This window comes from Xylona heveae (assembly GCF_001619985.1).
Source record: "Xylona heveae TC161 unplaced genomic scaffold L228scaffold_10, whole genome shotgun sequence".
Classification (NCBI taxonomy): Eukaryota; Fungi; Ascomycota; class Xylonomycetes; order Xylonales; family Xylonaceae; genus Xylona; species Xylona heveae.
This window is the reverse complement of record NW_017264202.1, coordinates 210,489-229,229: the sequence shown is the minus strand read 5'-3', so window position 1 is coordinate 229,229 and position 18,741 is coordinate 210,489. Positions and strand designations below refer to the sequence as shown.

Sequence of the window (18,741 nt, the reverse complement as noted above, 5' to 3'; positions counted from 1 at the left end):
CTGCCTTATCATGATCAGATATCCGTCAGATAAGATGACTCTGATAAACGATGCCCCTGTCGGGAATGATGCCATCAGACATGCCACGCCCCGCTACACAACTGACTGTCAACACCATCCCTCTATACGATCACAATCTTCAATCCTTTCACAATTCTCTCACAACCACACTCAATTCAATCGCTCTGATCTACCTTCCTACCTCCCTCTAAATTTAACATCTGCGTCAAATATTCAGATAATAGCCACAACCACACAAAAATGCCACCTACAATCACCGTCATCGGCTCGCTCAACTCCGACCTCATCACACGCACATCCCGCATCCCGGCACCGGGCGAGACCCTGACCGCTCAATCCTTTGACACCGGCTCCGGCGGCAAAGGCGCCAACCAAGCCGTTGCCTGCGCTCGCCTTTCGCGACCTTCCTCCTCCAGCAATGGCCCCTCCTCCAATTCCACCGTCTCCGTACGCATGATCGGTGCCGTGGGCGACGACATTTTCGGCCACGGCCTCATCTCCGGCATGCGCGCCGACGGGATCGACATGTCCGGGGTCGCCATCAAGTCCGACCACAAGACCGGCGTGGCCGTCATCACCGTCGAGGAATCGACAGGGGAGAACCGGATCATGCTCGCGCCCAACGCAAACTACACCCTCCGCCCCGAGGATTTTACTTCTATCCCATCCCCGCCCAAGCCGGACTTGATTGTCCTGCAGCTCGAAATTCCGCTGGCCACCGTGCTAGCCATCCTCTCCGCCGCGCAGAAGGAGGGTATTCCCGTCCTGCTTAACCCCGCCCCGGCAGTCGACTTGCCCGCCGACGCGTACCCGAAGCTCACACATCTTGTTCTCAACGAGACTGAGGCGGCACTCTTGTCTGGACAAAAGGATCTCGGAGGAGAGGAAGAGGAAGCAGACCTGTCCAAGATCCCCGCAATCGCAGAGAGTTTTGTGCGCCGCGGCGTACGTAACGTCATCGTCACGCTGGGTTCCAAGGGCGTCTACTTTGCCACCCGCGAAGGACTGGACGGATACATTCCCGCAGAGAAAGCACAGGTGGTAGATACCACGGCCGCAGGGGACACGTTTGTCGGCGCGTATGCCGTCGAGGTGGTGACCCAGCAACATGTTGGTGCTCCTGATGGTGATGAGGATAAAGAGTTCAATATCCGCGAGGCAGTCACATGGGCGAATCGCGCCGCGGCCAAGACGGTCGAGAGACACGGTGCCCAGGCTGCCATTCCTTGGGCCGATGAAGTCCCGAGGTAATATAGTAAAGTAGGTAGTTTGTCGAGTTATATCTTTTTATTGTATATTTCATTGTTTTATTCTGTATTGTTTTATTTTTATTTATTGCATTTATTTATTCTTTATCTTGTTTTGTTTTTATTCTTATTTTTATTCTTTTCATGTTTTTCATGTTTTTATTTTTTTTATCAGAATTCTACTGCCGGCTCCGGAGCGATTAGAAAAAAGTCCTTTTTCTCTCATATCCCAAAACGCATAGACCTAGGATCTCGCATCGCGAACCTACAACCTAGAAGATTACGATAAGAAAATTTCAGTTTTATTTATACATCTATACATCTGTGCATCTATGCATCTATGCATTTATCCACCAGTATACCTATTACACCACAGTTGTCATCGTCATACCTATCAGTCAGGGAGCTCTATGGACATTTCACACATCGTTTTAAAAACATGTCACACGACCTTCTCATTGATCTAAGGTTCTAAGATCTAGCTACCACGCGGGCCATGTATCCGTACTCTGTAGACTGTAGTCAAAGGTTCTGATAAGCCCTGATACTCTATGTGCTCTAATAAGCTATACGTATCTATCTATCTATCCATCTACCCTCCCGTCCATCTACCCTCCAGTCCATCCGTCCGTCCATCCATCCATCTCCTTGCTTGACAGACTGACGGTTCATAACCGAAACCCTAATACTAATAGATACCATTCATGGACCATAGTCTTATAACCAGGTGTACCACTGTGACTGTCCAAAAGACGATTCAGCAAGTCTTAGAGACTCTGCGATTAAGTGACCAAGTGACCAAGTAACTCAGTAACTAAATAACAAAGTCTCTAACTGACTGAATCACAAAGGACCAAATGACCAAATGAATAAATAACCAAGTGACTAAAGACCAATGACAAGGACCAATGACAAGGACCAATGACAAGGACCAATGACAATAACTAAACTAGTCGGTCATGTACAAGTCGAGCCGGTTCGGGCCGCCGCACATCTCGGTTGAATTTCCCGCGCATGGCATCGTGCAGCCATTGTCTGTCGCAGGCACGGAGCCAGTGGATAGTGTGTTGCCGCAGTAACTGACACGTGCGTTTGTTAGCATATATCTCATTGATATATCTTATTATAATTGGGAGAACTTATTCCCCGGGGGATTTAAAATGGATTACCATTCATCACTATACTCGACGCCAAAATACGAGTACCCGGAACAAAAGGTATAGCACGACTCGACCGTGTTTGAGCTCCCGGCGGTTGATTTGTCCGGCAGGGCCCGGGCGTTGGTGCCCTCCGTGTAGCAGCCCATAAAGACGTAGCCCGGCGTGGTGCTGTTCTTCTGATACATGTTCAAGTGGGACGGGCCGCCGCAGAATTCGGTTTCGTCGCCGGAGCAATCCATGTTGCAGCCGCCGTCGGTGGTGTAGACGGAGCCGGCGGAGATGGTGTTACCGCAGTAACTATATTAATTGTCAATTATAAAAAAATATCGAATGAATTGGAAAAAGAAGATGGAGGCGAGAAATAAAGTAGGGCATAACTGAGTTACTGGACAAACAGGACGTAACAATTATCATATGAAACAACTTACCATTCTGCGCCATATTCGACGCCAAAATAATTATACGACGAGCATGTATTAGCGCAGGACGCGACTGTGTTGGAATTTGAAGAGGTCGATTTGTCTGTAAGTGCTCTGCCGTTCGTGGCTTCAGTATAGCATCCAATAGAGACAAAGTCGCCTGCAGCTAGGACAGTTTGTGTCGCAGGGGCTGCTGATGCGGTGGCCTGGCTATTTAGTTCGTATATATTGAGTCTACTCGGGCCGCCACAGTACTCTGACGAATTTCCTGCGCAGGTCATTGTGCAGCCTCCATCGCTTGCCACGACAGCGCCGGCAGAAAGTACGTTACCGCAGTAACTATTTGAAATTGATTATAAGTGGACCGAAACAGGTAGAAGTAGTAAAGGAAGAAGCACAGGGGGAAACGTACCATTCTCTGCTATATTCGACGCCAAAGTAGGTAAATCCAGAACATGTTGTTGCGCATGATTGAACAGTGTTGGCGTCTCCCGAACTTGACTCGCCGGTAAGGGCCCTGGAATTGGTGCCTTCAGTATAGCAGCCAAGATAGCCAAAGTCAGCTACTTCAAGGACCGTGACCGGAGTTGCAGTAGCGGCTGCTGAGGTTGTTGTGACTGCAGTATCTCTTTCATAGAGATTGAGGCGACTTCCACCGCCACATGTTTCGGCAGAATTTCCATTGCAGGCCATATTGCACCCATTATCTGTTGCAGGAACTGAACCAGCCGATAGAGAGTTTCCACAGTAGCTGTCCAGATTTCATTGTCAGCCAATAGATTCCAAAGGAAAGTAACGTAAATGTGGACTCACCATTCCCTTCCATATTCAACGCCAAAGTAATCGAATGATGAACAAAATGTAGAACAAGTCTGAAGATTGTTGCTGTCACCAGCAGTTGATGCGCCGGCAAGTGCCCTGCCATTGGTTGCCTCAGTATAACAACCCAGAGAAACCCAACCAGCAACGTCATCGGGCGACGCAGGGGTTGAGGTCGGCGCTGAACCCTGAGTCGTGGTCGTCGTCGAAGTCGCCGTCGTCGTCGGCGTCGTGCTCGTTGTGGAAGAAGCAGTCAAACTAGACTCCACGCTGCTCAAGCTTGAGGCAGCGCCAGATGAAAGGCTGGATACGGACACTTCAGATAGAATGCTCGAGAGACTGGATGTCAAGCTAGATGGAAAGCTAGACCCTAAACTAGACGTTACACTGGATATAGCCCGCAATGAAGATGTGCTAGATGACTGAGAGGCAGTTGATGTTATCGAAGGGCTGGATGATATTCCACTTGATACGCTGCTCGTTGCGCTGCTTACAGCACCGCCCGAACTGCTGCTCAAAACTAAACTAGAAATGCCGCTAGACGTAGTACTGCTCGAGCTGATTGTAGCACCCGAATTGCTTGAGACCGAGACCGTGCCTGTGGCGCTGCTGCTAAAAGGACTGGTGCTCGCAAGGCCAGTACTTGAGCTAACACTGCTAGCAACATTGGGTCTAGAGCTGCTATTGACAAGAGAAGAACTGATTGAACTAGCCGGGGCATTGCTTGAAGCACTTGAGCTGAAGCTGCTTGAAGTCGTAGATGAACTCGCAGCGACAATCGACGAGATTATCGAAGGAGTCACTCTGGAGCTCAGGGAACTTGATGCACTTGACACTGCATTGCTTGATGAAGGCGCTGAGCTGGGTGATATAGTGTTGATGAGGCTAGATGAGAATTGACCGGTGCTACTGGTTTGCGTACTGCTACTCGCAGCGTTCGACGTGGATGATGAAGCACCGCCCGTAGTCGTGAGACTAGAGGACTGCGAAGCTGCAGCAATACTTGATGACGAGGAAGCAGTGGTCGCCGTTGTGGTTGTTGTACTAGTTTTAGATGAAGTAATTGGTGACTGTTTTGTAGTAGTGGAGCTTGAAGTCGAAGATGTCGAAGACCCTGTTAATTAAATTACGTTAAGAACCTTTCATGGCGGAACCATTGAACAACCAACTTACGAACTATATGAACCAATGAGCCAGCCACGAAATCCTTTGGTACACTTCCTCTGAATGAAGCAAATATGTCGCCGGATGGCGAGATATAAAACGACGCATACTTATTTGGAAATGCATTATTGCTCCATAAGATAGCAGATCCGGACCGAGAAAAGGTTGTGCTGTATGGAGCCCCCAGTCCGACAGCAAACAGAGAATAACTTGTTGCGTTGGTCGATATGAAGTGTCCGTCGCTCACCAACTGCCCATTAATTATATCAAAAATACTTGCTTTAGAAGGGTCTTCGGTCGTTGACCCGTCAGATCGAAGGTACGTTCTAATCTGCGTCGCGCGACGTCGAGCTTGACGGGGAGTCAAAGCGGGCTCAATGGCAAGAAAATGAGATTTATGGGTGCTGGTGGGGTTGGCAGTTGCTGGAGATGATTCAAAGATGATTGCTCCAGATGAAGTTGATCCAGATGCAGTCGGCGTAATGTAAGACCTTGGTTCCGTTTCTGTGACCGTTTCAATCACGGTCTTAGTCTCCCTGGTTGCTACAATTTCCGTGTTGAATCTATCTTGCGTTAGCTGCTTGAAAAATCATTTTGCGAGTATATTAAGCTTATAACGCACACAGTAGAAGTCTCTGTCAGAGTAGATGTTGCCCAGACGCTGGTGACAAGTGTAGTGGGTTCAGTGATGCTGAAAACTGGACCATTCCAAATATTGATAATGGTAGGATCATCAATCACAGCGCTAATATACACTGGATACTCTACAACCTTCTTTGAAACATGAACTTGCACAGTTGGCGGGTCTCTGAGGTGGTGACCATGTCGTCCATGTATATCTAGTGCTGAGGCAGTCCCAAGAGCCACGCATAACAAGAGAAGTCCCTGAAATGTTCGAGAGAGCTTCATTTTCGGTTCAAAGAATGCTGGGCTGAAAATGTATCCAAACTTTCATAAACTCAAAAACTTCAAATCAATGAACACGGAGTAGTAAGGACCATTATATACCAATCCGTGAGATGAAGCCTGCATATGTATAAATAAGGAGCGACATACGAAATCCAACCATCAGGGTAATTCTATATTCTCCGACTTGCAAGTTTTCCAACAGTTGTAGACGTCAAGGAAAGCCTACGAGCCTAGCTAGGTGGAGCAAATGATATGATGGGCAGCGGATCCAAGCCTTGCTCCATGTCTTGTCTTGGATATATCGAAGGAATGTAGCGCATTGAGTCCTGGCTCCTGGGGCTTGGGATAGAAGTCTCGAATCTAGACCCTATCCTCCATTCTCGCCCCATATGTCGCGGACAGGTTGTAAGGGTTTGGTTTCTATGAAAGTAGATTTCTAGACGCGCAATCCTCCACGTGGTTCAAAACGACTTCGAAAAGTTTTTTGAATCCATGTTTCTGGGTTCCGTTTGAAGATCAGCCATAATGAAGGGGCTACCCTCAAGACGACGGGTGTCAGAAAGGCTCCCTGAAAAGGGAGCGAGAAATGTTGCAAAGTTCATCCTTTCCTGTACTGTTCAGGACTCCAAGTCTGCTGTTTCAGGAGCAAACCTCAGCTCCTTCACTGAGTTCCTTCAATGGAGATGGGATACTTGAGACGTCATCTTTAGTGAAGCACCAGCTCATACCCAGCCTGTCCTGCAGACCCGCTTTGCTTGGATGCCCACCTTTTCAGCGTTATACAGGAGTGGCAGAAGGAGAAAGACGATGGTAGAAAGAATCGCCTTGGATCTCCTATTTCTAAATCTACTCATCCCGATAATCCAAAACCATTCGGCTGGTTTATGGAGGCTCAGCAATCTGCTTCCAATGCCCCTTCAATTTCATCTGTAATACTACCACAAGTTTGCAGCCTTTAAGCCGCAACATCGACAGTAACGTATATGTTAAGTGATCCCAAGCACTGGCTTCGTGCACAAGCGGAAGAATGTCTCCACAGGGATCGGTTCGCAAACGCGACTTTCTTTGGAGTGAACTTCCTCTGACGTTGAAAGGAATAGAAAAGAGAGCATTGTAGCGCGCTTGCCGCTCTCTATTCCCAGCCTTCTGGTTTTCTTCGAGTTGCCAAAAATTGGCTGATCCAAATGTGCACGTTGGTATTCTCGATATCGAATTGCTCATTCTGGGAAAGTCTCTTACAAGTTCCAGCATTACTTGCGTGAGACTGGACGCACCCTTGAATTAAAGCTCATGCAAATGTGGTCGACTTTTGCAGGGGTAGCTGGTGGGATTCCGCGGCAGGTGCGGGGCCGTTCCTTTCCAGTTGCAAATCTGTATATCCAAATCTGCACGCTATCTGATATCTAGTTCGAGATTCCAGTAATAGGGTATTTTTGTAGAACCATGGCCCCTTGATGTCAACTGATTGGTGGCTGTCATTTTCCCTGCGAGGAGAATCATTGGACATGCTGCATGGTTGGCTCCGGGGATGAACAAGAGCATAGAGTCGGCTACTTTGCTTCCGTACCCCTTGAGCCACTGCCTTAAACGAATAGGGACGTCAGCGGGCTTTGGCTCGATATTTTTCTTTGTTCTCTGTCACAGGTTCCGTGCGTTGCTGCTCCTTGCATGAAGGGTCCAGAAGCCACACGGCATATAATCCGAGTCGATCCAACCAGCAACCGGCAGACCTCCGAGGCACCAAACGACTCAAAGAGTACGCAACATTATTTTCCGATAATTCTGAACATCAGAGTCCCCTGGCAGAGTGGAGACCTAGGAGCAAGCCATCAATTCCTCAAGCCTAACGGGAATGGCAGATTGCGCACGGTAGAGCAGAATTTGAAGTCACACTATATCTCTTCTCACGGATACCACTGTAGTCCTTTCGGTTTTGCAACGCGGAAAACGCACAAATTCGCCAATCAAGCGGTGCGCCTTATTGTGAAAGTATGGAAAGGATCTTGTTCCAAAATTTAATCCATCGAAAGAGATTAGCGAAAAAGTGAGGTCGGTCTAGATTATTCATTCTTTAGTGCCCTGACATTGTCAAAGAGGGTAGGGCTACCATAAAGACCCACCGCTATGGGTCCAATCGTTCCCAGAAATTAGATTGCCCGAAAGTAACGTTGATCCTCGATTCCCCATATGAATCCTAGCTTCTCAACTTGTGGGGAACGTTGCACGTGCTTCAAATCGAGGTCTTACACTGAGCGACAGACAGTAAATTTTGATCATCAAATTCCAGCTATTGCAAATGGGCTGAGGCTTGTCAGAAGATGTCATAGAAAACAGCAGTGTCTAAACCCTGAATTGAAAACCCATACTTTACAATTCTAACATAATAGGATTCTAGCAATGCAGAACACAAATGAAAGACGTCATGACTCAGAAATCAGATCGGATATACTCATCGAAATGAGAGTTATTCATGCAGGTTATGATCCCATGAATCGGTATTGATCACCGAGCTGTTGGCGCCATACTTCGCAGAAAGTGGGGAATTGGCCCTAGATCAGCTCGGAAAATCGGGCCGCAGTCGGTTGAGGCGAGTGCCACCTTGCAGTCGTAATCATGGGGGATCTCAGCCCTTGCAGAAGATGGAACAGGATCTGTTGAAAGGACGTCTTCACATTTGGAAGGAAAGCGCGGAGTTAAGGGCTTATCAGTTGGATAACATCTGACCCCAAGATTTCCCCAGATTTCATCTACACCACACTGAAACAGGAATATTTAGCGATCCAGCCTGAGGGAGACACAATTCTTGGACACACAACCTCCACTTCCACACTGCGCTGTTGTACAGCACCGAGCATAAAGTTTTGCAAGTCGTGCTATCGGTGGTACTAATTTGCTTCCAATTGTTGCATTCTGATATATTAAATTCGTCCGATCATGGATTCATGTTGATTGTAATACATCTTGTGCATTTCGAGAACGCTGACCCACCAGGAAAAGTATACAGAAGACTTATACATCTACGGGATTTAGAAATTTACTAGCCCAGAGAAAAAGTAAATAAACAAAAGATATTCAAATAGCATTCACATAAATTAGGTAGCTTAATAATTTGATCAATGACATATGATTCAAGATTAGAGATACAAGGTACATGATAAATGTTCGTGCTGACAGACAAAATCCGCATGCGAGGTATACCGTATTTGACATTGCCACATAAGCAGAAAGCTCGCAATCAAAAGCTGTTCGATGGGAAGCGTGGCAGATTGGCAAGAAAGGAAAAATATAAACCATGCTGAATGACGACGAAGAATACAGAACCAAAGACAAAAGAAAGAAAAGTAACCAGAAGTTACAGATAAACATAGCATCGCATCAAGAGTATCAAGTAAAAACAGGGAAAAGAAGAAAGAAAATTGTACCCACAGGTAAAAATTGCAATGACGCAAAATTAAGAGCAAATCATAATACAGCCTGGTGTGCCTCACCCTTTCCTCCCAATTCGCGTTTCGCCAGCTTGCATCATGTACAAAAGCCGCGCAGGCAGATTTAACCCCCCTTCTATCCAGAGTTGAATCCTCGCAAGAACCCACGTGCGCGCCTGTTTTATTATTTCCGAAACTCGTGTGGATTATCGTTTTCTCTTTCATAGTGAACTAGTGGCCTAGCTCATATTTATTTTTTCCATGTTTACTTTGTACCATTGACTGGTATCGTATCGTTGGCCTTGGGAGATCGCAGCGTGAGTGGAAAGGGGTACTCGTCTGGATCCTCTTCCTCACTAAAAATTTCCAACATTAGCATGAGCCTGTCAAATAATTGGCTACAAACAGGTTAAACTTACGGCAATCTCCATGCAACATAGTCCTCGGTGCTCAGTCCTTCTCGGCCCTCTTGCAATGAGGCAAAGTCTCCGGGCGTCATCATACCAGACCGATCTCGAGGAGATCCAGGAGCCGATAGCGGCCGTGACACCTTGATTTCGGTGCCATCAAAAAAGCCGGCTTCCGTTTCGCCCTCAAAAGATTGTGGGTATGCTGATAATGTCCACAATGTCAGCAAAAGCTCCCAACATTACAGTGAGGATTTGAAAATAAGAAAAGAAAATCCACTGACCCCTTCTCAACGCGAGCTGACGCGCCTTGATATACTCCATACCCATCCGCTTCCAGTCGAGCAAGTCGCTCAACCGCTCGGTCCGGTTTCGCTGATTGATGCGCTGTCTCCGGCTCTTTTCTGCAAATTCAAACATGTAATTGGTGAGCTGATTGACGGAGTCGTCAACGCCCTTGTTGCGTCGATCGACAATGTAGATGCCGTAGTCGGCAGCATTTTCAATGAGCTCCTCCATGTAACAGCCAAATCCAGACAAATTAGTGGTGATACTCGGAACGCCCATGACCGTACATTCGGCGGGGGTGTAACCCCACGGCTCATAGTACGAGGAAAAAACGCCGAGGTGAGTACCGCGGACAAAGTCGTCATAATCCATGGGAAGCACAGGATTTGCCGAATTCAGAAACTCGGGGTGGAAGACAATTTTGACACGGTCAGAGGGCTGGTTGAAAAGCTGCACTCGGCGAATCTGGTTGAGAATTGGGTCTTCGTGGTCGTTGACCATATTGTGCGTGACAATGGGCGGCAGCGCGTGACGCTTCATCGCGAACAGGCGTCGCCGCAACATGACACGGTCCTGGCTCGAAATGAGTTCCTTTTCATCAGGTAGCACATCACCCTCATGCCACTGCAGAGCCCGATCAAAGAGCCGCTTTCCGACACTACGCTCAATGACGTCGACAGTGTCCCGCAGAGACTTGATTACAGCCTGGCCGCGCAGCGCCTCGACAGTCAGAGAGTGGGTCTTTGCAGGCATAATGATAAAGGCAACAACGGTCATTTTGGAACCCGACGCCTTGAGGCGGTGATTCAGTCGCGCAAGTGATTCGATGAACATGTCTACACCCTTGTTGCGGTACTCATAGCGGCCGGCGGTGAAGATGTACAGGGTGTTGTCAGGGTCAAAGTCATTGTGTCCGTAAAAATGACCCCGCACAAAGTCATTGATGCGCTCTTTGGATGTCTGATGCAAGTTTTGAAACTCGTGCATGGCTGAGAATTTCTTCACATTAAGTCCATTAGGCAAAACACCGTCAGGCTTGCGCTTGAGCAAATGTTCGCTCTCATACGCGGTAATGTGGGACACCGTGGTGAAGACGTCGCACGAGTGAGCTGCGGCTCGCTCAATGCAATACCGGTGGTAGATGCCACGCTTGCCTGCTTCAGCGTCCACGTCAAAATATTGCAGGTTGTTGTAGAAGTCGACGGAGCCAGCGCAGAGGTATCGGCCCAACAGAGTAGCGTGGGTGGTGAAAATGGTGGTCACATCAATGCGCCGCTTCTTGGCCAGAGGCAAACCTACACCAGCCAGCCACTCATGGAAATGGGCGACCACTGCACGCTTTGTTTCATGCGCGACATACTGTTCAAGAGAGACGAGTGTTAGTGTTATTGAATCAGTAGTCACGCCTACAAACACTAAATGACTTACTTCTCCAAGGAACCAAGCCACCAAGTACCCAAACACGACCGCCTCATTCGTCTCCTCATCACCCGGTGGCGAAGGGATGCCCGAAGTGTTCCACAGATCACCCTTCCACTCATCCATGAAGCGGTAAGCCGTCTTGGTGTCGATGAGCAGCACGCGTGGAGCACCTTCAATGAGCCAACGACCATACATTAAGCCAATTCCGCGCTCGGACATGGCGGCAATGGTCTCTGCCATAGCGGGATCCTTGGGCGTTAGTTGCTCAACCTCAACAGCCGCCTGGAATCGAGTTCGTTAGAGAAATTATACTTCCAAAGTGCAATAAACGTTATGAGACCTACAGAGGCATGGTTAAGTGGACCGATGAGTGTATATCGCTCGCCATATTCGGCAGTCGTAACGGGTGCTTTGGATTTGATGACGGAGTAGATACCACCGACTATGTGGACGAGATTAGTATCGCTCTTTGAGACGGATTCGAGGTGAGACACATACCTCGATTGGCGACTTCGGTGGAAATTTCGAATAAGATATGATTCTTGACGTCTCGCTTGGCGGGAGCGTCGGCCATGGTGACGAGGCTGTTCAGGGGGAAATGACGGATGATAATGAGCAGGCACCAAGGCAGGAAAGGCTCTCAATGGAGCAAAACAGAACGATAAATTTCAATTGCTGCGTCAACGGTAACAGAGATCCAGAAAGGCAAAAAAATACCCAGTGAGACAATTGCAGGAAAGGGTCTGCGGCGAGGCTAATTGGAGCACGTCGCGCAGTGACAGTCAATTGAGAGAGAATTGGTGGCGGATGGGGAGTAGAGAAAGGAAGAAGGTGGGCGACGACCACGGATGACGATAAAAAGAGGGAGAGGAAGTGGGCAGGAAGTGGGAGGTTGTGTTGTATTAGTGGATCGTGGCAGTAGTGCTAAAGGCGTGGCCGGGGAAGAAGAAAGAAGAAGCTATTTGGGGTTGGTGCTCTTCGTGTGCTCGGAGCTTCCCCACACTTGCCGGAACGGGACTATGACGCTCTGGCGTAGACCCTCCGAGCCGCCACGACCGATCACGATCGAGCTTGGACTGGACCTTTGGTCGAGAACGGATAAAAGGGATGGCTCGGAAGAATTCTGGTCGACCGTTCAATTAGACAACTCGTTGTCTGGAAAAATAAAAACGGGGAAAGATGTGCATCGTCTCTCTACGAAGCTACGAGGGTACACTGTAGGGTCACTAGTACGGTGCAGTACAGTTAGGAGATCGCCAGGCGATGAGGGATTGTTGGGGGTGGGCAAAGGTGGTCCGTGGGGAGTCTGGAGAGCTTTCTTGGGGCTGGGCTGGACGGTGGGTCACGCGTTTTAGCGACTCCAAAGTCACTCCAGTCGCCAACTTTGTGGGGCGCAACATCCACGTAAGAGAAAGGAAAAGGAGACGAGTCGGAAAGGACGGGGAAACCAAAACGTCAGCTTGCAAATGACAGGTTCAAGTCTCTGAGCACCAAACAATACGTGGTGAGGTACTTGACGCGGCCAAAGATGGAAAGAACGACCCAATTTGATCAGCCCATCCAGGCTGCTCTGATTCGTCCCATTTGCGGTTGGTGAGACATGCCGAGGCGAGTCCGGCCAGGGCCGAGGCTCGTCTTTGCAAGGCATCCCTGTCAAGCACAAGATGAACAAATTAATCTCGTCAGGTGAGCACAATAATGCTTGACCCTACTCCGTAAGTACTACATGGCACCGAGTTCTGTACGGCCATCCCAGTAAATTCACCCAGTAGGGGGCACAAGCAATAGATACTGCAGTGTACATATCTAGTGGTCCCTGCCGATGGTGGGTTTATCAGAGTAAGTAAAGGCCTTCGCAGCAATCGGCCCACCGACCGGCCTCACCTGCCCGTTCCCTCTCTCTCCCCACATCCGTTTCTTTTCATAGGTACACATCCCACCCAGAGCAATGATTCTGCTGGTTCTATTCACGTGAGAGCCTCCACTAAACCATATCCTGACCAACCCAGGACAATTCAAGACATCATATCGTGTTCTATAGGATCATTCTCTCAAAAGTGGAAGAACGTATAACCCCACGTGCGAAGCTTGATCTTGCCAATCTGTATGATGCGCTCAACGTCCCAGCTATTGACCAACTACAGCCATTTCAAAATGTTCTTTGTGACCATTGTCGGGTCAATGATACAACGAATGAAGTCATACACGTACAATGTACCTCTCGGAGAGCAACGCCCACCCCGGAAAGAATGACGCAAAATCCGGGGATCAATCTGGGGAAACATGGAACGGGAAAAGGGTCAGGGCATGGACCCCCAATTCCTACCAGTCTTCTTTCTGTACAGTAGGTTGATGCCACGCGGGATCAACCAAGCGAGGCGTCTACTTTTGAGCCACGGCGGCCGGGCCAATTGAAGTCTGATATCATCCATCCAGGAGATGCAGTGCAGCCGGGAAGAAATCAAGTGCCGATCTTGACCTGGCTACGAGACATTTTTAGCTTATTTCTGCAAGTTGACCAAAGTTGACCATTAATTCTTAGAATGAAGCCCTCTTATCGATTTTTACGGAAATCTTCGAGAGCTTGTATCCCTTTCACACTCGCCCATCTTCTGCAAGTCTTACTATTCATCACGTGACTTTCGTCTCTACTTCGAAGCCTCAAACTACAAGATACTTGAGAGTGACTATGGAACGTCAATGACTGCCATAGCATCTCAGAGCATGTTATGACCTGAGCCCGCTGCGAGCGGCAGATCTCTCAAGCCGCATTGCTGGAGTCTTTCCAAGGGCGTTGAATAGTCATCATCGTGATGCGCCTGCATGTCACGGGGTCCTCACCTAATCGACAAGGCTCCCACTCATTTCCGCATCTTTGAAAAGCATCATTCAACAGAGTTAATAAGGGTTATTGATTATCTGCTGTCGCAGCAGTATACTGATACTGTAGGTTTCTGCAAGAAAGAGAATTTGCACGTGGATTGGCAGCTCTAGACAATAAGCTCATTCTCGAAGGTCCACCACGGAGATGACGGCGGCAGACTTTGCCACAACAGGCAGCTCCAAAAGCCAAGCGAGTGCGGAGAGCCAATGTTTTTCGTAAGAGAAATCCGGGCAATAGCCTGTCCAAGCAAAGCGCATCGACGTTTTCGTTTGCTCCCGCTGCTGTCGCGATCACACAATTTCTTAGTTGCTGATGCCATCTGCAGATGTTACAACCCCACCAACTCGTCATAAAATGTAGATAGAGTAGAAAACCTAGCGGTTTGCCGCTCTTTTTCTCAGTCATGGAATAACCTTGTGTGAAACCCAACATCAAGGACATTGCGACTTAAGCATGAGTGCGCTGAAATCTTCGTCGCCCGAGCTGGAACACCATGGCGGCGTCGGGGCAGCCGCCGTTGCTGGTGATAATACCAAGGATCCGAGCGTTGTCGAAGCCGGCTCGCATATCTCTCACGAACATGCAGTTGTCGCAGATCGTTTGGCGCGCAAGCTCACCGCGCGCCAGGTCCAGATGATTGCCATTGGCGGCACAATTGGAACTGGTTTGTTCTTGGGAACAGGCAAGTCGTTGGCAACAGGCGGACCCGCGTCGACCCTTATCGCATATGCCATTGTCGGTGTCATCATTTTCATTACAATGCTCTGCCTTGGTGAAATGGCGGCGTTTGTGCCCATTGCCGGGTCGTTTTGTACATTTGCTGGGTGCGTAGAAGGAACCACAGCCCTATTGCTGTCCGCTATTTTGGCTTCTCAAGGGAACATTTGTTAACAAATTTGTGTGCTGTCCAGACGTTTCGTCGATGATGCATTTAGCTTTGCTCTGACTTGGAATTACTGGTTCAACGACGCTGTATCGACCGCTTCCGATTTGGTTGCACTGCAGCTGGTTCTGCAGTATTGGACCGACCATTTTCCTGGCTGGGCCATCAGCTTGATTTTTTGGGTTGCGATTATCCTCGCCAACATCATCACGGTGCGAGCCTACGGCGAGGTACGGAGAATCACCCAATGCCCTCTCGACACTGGAATATTTAGAATCGGGAAAACTGACAAGAGGGCGTTTCTCTACAGGTCGAATATTGGCTTAGTCTCCTCAAAGTAATCACGATTATCATATTCATCATTCTCGGCGTTGTCGTCAACTGTGGCGCAAACACGATGCACCACTATATTGGCGGACACAATTGGCACATTGGTGACGCGCCATTCGTGGGCGGCATTGGTGGCTTCGCATCTGTGTTTGTGACCGCGTCATTCGCATACGGCGGTACCGAATCCATTGCCATCACGGCCGGCGAGACCAAGAACCCGGCCAAAACCATGCCCAGAGTCGTCAAAAATGTCTTCTGGCGTATTCTCCTCTTCTACCTCCTGTCCATTCTTATTATCGGCCTCAACGTGCCCTACAATTATCCGGGCCTGAGCACAAAATCCAGCGCCACTTCCCCTTTTACCATTGTCTTCCAGATGGCCGGCTCCAACGTCGCAGGCAGCTTCATCAACGCCGTTATCATGACCAGTGTCTTGTCCGCCGGTAATCATGCCCTTTTTGCCGGAACCCGTCTGCTCTATACCCTTGGGGTCAATCGCCACGCACCTCCTTTCTTTGCTACCTTGAACCGTCAAGGAGTTCCCTGGATTGCCGTCCTCGCGACCTCCGCCATCAGCGGTCTCTGCTTCGGCGCAAGCTACATCGGCGCTGGCCAGCTCTGGAGCTGGCTCCAGAATATTGTCGGCGTCTCCAACCAGCTCTCCTGGATCGCCATTGGCATTGCCTCTCTTCGGTTCCGCTCCGCCATCAAGCTCCAGGGCAAAGAACACCTCCTACCCTTTAAGAACTGGACGTATCCCTACGGACCGTGGTTCTCCATTCTCCTCAACTCGTTTTTGGTCTTGGTTCAAGGCTGGAGCTGTTTCAGCCCCACGTTTAGTGCTGTCGATTTTGTCAGCTATTATATCGAGTTGCCTATCATGCTCGTCATGTATCTCGCTTGGAAGTTCATCAAGCGCACAAAGGTCGTCAAGTTGGCCGAAATGGATCTCGAAACTGATACCCACACCGCTGATGAGATTGATCCAAGAGATCTCGCCGAGGAAAAGACGTGGAAAGGTCGTGCCATGACTATTTTAAGATGGATTGCATGATTCGGTTTCGTCCATTTTACTTTGAGTCTACTTTTTTTTAAAAAAATTTTCCCCCTTGTTTTCGTTTAAGTTCATTTTTATGACAATCAGACCGGTGCTCCTCCCCTTTTTTCTATACGAGAGGTTTATTATCACCAGCGCATACAACCATCATGAGCGAGCGCATTTTTTATTTTCCATACATGCATGGCATCGGAGTTGAGGGTTCTACTATAGGGATACCATGCCATATATGATCACCGGTGGCAATTCTTGTCTTTTTCTTAGAGAAGAAAAAATGCCAACTTCCTGGCTAGCAAATGCATGTTAATTTGATTTGACCTATAACAATTCCATTGTGCTTGTGATTTTATGCATTCAGGTCCTTGCCTTGCGTCGTTTCACAGGCTTTTTGTTTCGCAGCAACTAACAGTTTGGACATATTCATTCCGCATCCAGGAACGCCCCACACAAGAGACAAGCGAACAGCTTTTGAGAAAAATAATCTGAAAGAGAAAGGAAAGAGAAAAAAGAAAAGGGAGAAAAAGGAGAGAAAGGAGAAAAATTGAAGAAACAAAAAAGAACAGAACTCAAACAACAGTCACATCCCTCGCCTCTCCATACCCATTATACGCCACCCCTCTAATATTCCACTCTGGTTTCTCGACCTGCACATTCCCCCCTGCATCCGTCGCTCTGCTGAGAATCAACTTATTCGTGCCTCTTTCGATCTTCACTTTCGCCCTGTAGAGCGCCCAGCACCATTTACTCTGATGCCGATCTCTGATAATCTCCGCGTCGGTCCAGGACTTGCCCCCGTCGGCGGAGACTTCGACTTTCACAACGGGGCCCTGGGTGCCTGCGGGCAGCGCGTAGCCGCGGACTTCAATGTCTCCGCGCCGCGACAGCGTTACGGTGTCCCCGCTGTACGGAACCGCGACGACAGAGTTGATAGGCATGTCTTGCAGCGCAGGAGTGGATTTCAAGTGCGCGCGGGCCTCCTCGGGCGTGGTGATGTCCGCGGGGAGAATCTTGTAGTCCATTTGGTGGTAGAAGTTGTCGGATTCGTGGTCTTGGATGGTGATGCGGTCGAGCCATTTCACGGACCGGGCGCCGGCGACGCCGGGAACGACGACGCGCACGGGGTACCCGTGTTTGGGGGTGAGGGGTTTGTTGTTCATCTGGAGGGCTTTAGTACGGTACGTGTTGGTCGTATATAAAACGGTGAGGCGAAGGGGAAGGGGAAGGGGAAAGAGATAGTGAGCAATGGGAAAGGGTACGCCGTACGGACCTCCAAAGCGAGAATAATTTCCGCATCAGCTTTCAAAGCTCTCCATAATTCTACACTCGCGCCGTACCAGCTGTCCTTTTCGGTCTCGGTCTGATAGCATGCGAATGCGACGTGAGCTTTGTTAGTGTCGGGTACATTGACACCAGCCTTTTCGAGCACGTCTTTTAGAAGCGGGCCTCTCCAGCGGCAGTTCATGACCGCGCCGTCAAACCAGTCGATGCCGTCGACTTCCTTGAGCCGCGTGCGCATCGTGTGGCGTCTGTTTCCGGCGCATTGCAGCGCGCAGACAAGTTCGTGCTGGGAAAAGTCGTTCTTGAGTTGGGCGACGCTCAGGGATAAGGGCGTTCGAACGGAGCCTTGGACGCGGACGGTGTGCGTGTCGCCGTTGATTTGGGGGATGTTGCTTTAGACAGGGAGTGTTAGTCTTGGGGAGCAGATGATGCAGTTGGCCGCAATTGAGTAGTTGGGATGAGGGGTGCTGCATACCCGTGATTCCTGTCGTATGCGCCATCCTCGGTGCCTTCTGTGATGAATCTATGCTATGTTAGCCTCTGGCCACTGTGCTATCCTAACATTTGAAGGCGTTGACAGAGAAGGTAGAGAATGGTCCGGCAAATCTGCAGTAAGTGTAGGACATACTTCGCAATGAGCTCCTTCGGCGACGGCTCCCGATTCAGCGGATCCGGCTTCGAATGCACGAGCTGTGTCCCAGTCAGTCTAGTCCCGCAAATATGTCCCACGCTTTTCGAGCCATTGGGTCAATTCAAGTAGATATGATACAATTTCCATTGAATGGACACAATCTTTCCAAGCAAGAAACACAAGAAAACCCCGTGATGATGCAACCTGTTCCCTTGCATATACTTACCTGTGTCGTTGTGGTCATTTTGGATATGCTTCAATGATAGATTTTCTTTGCTCCTTTCACATAAGCAACAAGACCCTTTGTCAAGCGCAATTGGCGCAAAATGGAATTTTTTAGATATCTGTAATGTTATGATTTTCCTGTCATGAGCTGCATTTCTAGGGTTGGTCGGGT

General features: G+C 49.0%; 6 protein-coding genes across 6 annotated transcripts; 2 read left to right on the top strand and 4 right to left on the bottom strand.

Annotated features, from left to right (window-relative positions):
- The first annotated feature begins 59 nt into the window (after positions 1-59).
- On the top strand, positions 60-1,642 carry L228DRAFT_249888 (Ribokinase-like protein). The gene has a single exon (XM_018333190.1). The coding sequence runs from the start codon at positions 262-264 to the stop codon at positions 1,270-1,272; it is 1,011 nt and encodes a 336-aa protein (XP_018185764.1). The 5' UTR covers positions 60-261; the 3' UTR covers positions 1,273-1,642.
- A 575-nt stretch (positions 1,643-2,217) lies between these two features.
- Positions 2,218-5,739, bottom strand: L228DRAFT_262889 (WSC-domain-containing protein; the record flags this gene model as incomplete). Its single annotated transcript, XM_018334450.1, has 7 exons — positions 2,218-2,347; positions 2,438-2,725; positions 2,857-3,186; positions 3,260-3,598; positions 3,661-4,780; positions 4,840-5,393; positions 5,453-5,739. The coding sequence occupies 7 exons, from the start codon at positions 5,737-5,739 to the stop codon at positions 2,218-2,220; spliced, it is 3,048 nt and encodes a 1,015-aa protein (XP_018185763.1).
- A 2,925-nt stretch (positions 5,740-8,664) lies between these two features.
- On the bottom strand, positions 8,665-9,573 carry L228DRAFT_24379 (hypothetical protein). Its single transcript, XM_018331767.1, has one exon. It carries the CDS (start codon positions 9,387-9,389, stop codon positions 8,874-8,876), a length of 516 nt encoding a protein of 171 aa, XP_018185762.1. The 5' UTR covers positions 9,390-9,573; the 3' UTR covers positions 8,665-8,873.
- Positions 9,430-11,855, bottom strand: L228DRAFT_240754 (glycosyltransferase family 3 protein; the record flags this gene model as incomplete). Its single annotated transcript, XM_018331275.1, has 6 exons — positions 9,430-9,547; positions 9,584-9,776; positions 9,856-11,218; positions 11,288-11,563; positions 11,626-11,723; positions 11,780-11,855. The coding sequence occupies 6 exons, from the start codon at positions 11,853-11,855 to the stop codon at positions 9,430-9,432; spliced, it is 2,124 nt and encodes a 707-aa protein (XP_018185761.1).
- A 2,763-nt stretch (positions 11,856-14,618) lies between these two features.
- On the top strand, positions 14,619-16,432 carry L228DRAFT_253969 (hypothetical protein; the record flags this gene model as incomplete). Its single annotated transcript, XM_018333792.1, has 4 exons — positions 14,619-14,688; positions 14,752-14,989; positions 15,077-15,278; positions 15,359-16,432. The coding sequence occupies 4 exons, from the start codon at positions 14,619-14,621 to the stop codon at positions 16,430-16,432; spliced, it is 1,584 nt and encodes a 527-aa protein (XP_018185760.1).
- A 374-nt stretch (positions 16,433-16,806) lies between these two features.
- L228DRAFT_249882 (sulfite oxidase) lies at positions 16,807-18,711 on the bottom strand. Its single transcript, XM_018333189.1, has 5 exons — positions 18,571-18,711; positions 18,342-18,403; positions 18,189-18,236; positions 17,703-18,105; positions 16,807-17,592 (listed from the first exon to the last, which is right to left on the bottom strand). The coding sequence occupies exons 1-5, from the start codon at positions 18,586-18,588 to the stop codon at positions 17,002-17,004; spliced, it is 1,122 nt and encodes a 373-aa protein (XP_018185759.1). The 5' UTR covers positions 18,589-18,711; the 3' UTR covers positions 16,807-17,001.
- Positions 18,712-18,741: the final 30 nt, after the last annotated feature.

Bases quoted from the DNA above. Each gene is read 5' to 3' on its own strand.
- L228DRAFT_249888 (XM_018333190.1), top strand. From the start codon at position 262: ATGCCACCTACAATCACCGTCATCGGCTCGCTCAACTCCGACCTCATC.
- L228DRAFT_24379 (XM_018331767.1), bottom strand. From the start codon at position 9,389: ATGAAAGAGAAAACGATAATCCACACGAGTTTCGGAAATAATAAAACA.
- L228DRAFT_249882 (XM_018333189.1), bottom strand. The intron at 18,237-18,341 runs GTATGTCCTACA...AACATAGCATAG, and splicing joins CCGAAGGAGCTCATTGCGAA to ATTCATCACAGAAGGCACCG. The intron at 17,593-17,702 runs GTCCGTACGGCG...AAAGCCCTCCAG, and splicing joins AAATTATTCTCGCTTTGGAG to ATGAACAACAAACCCCTCAC.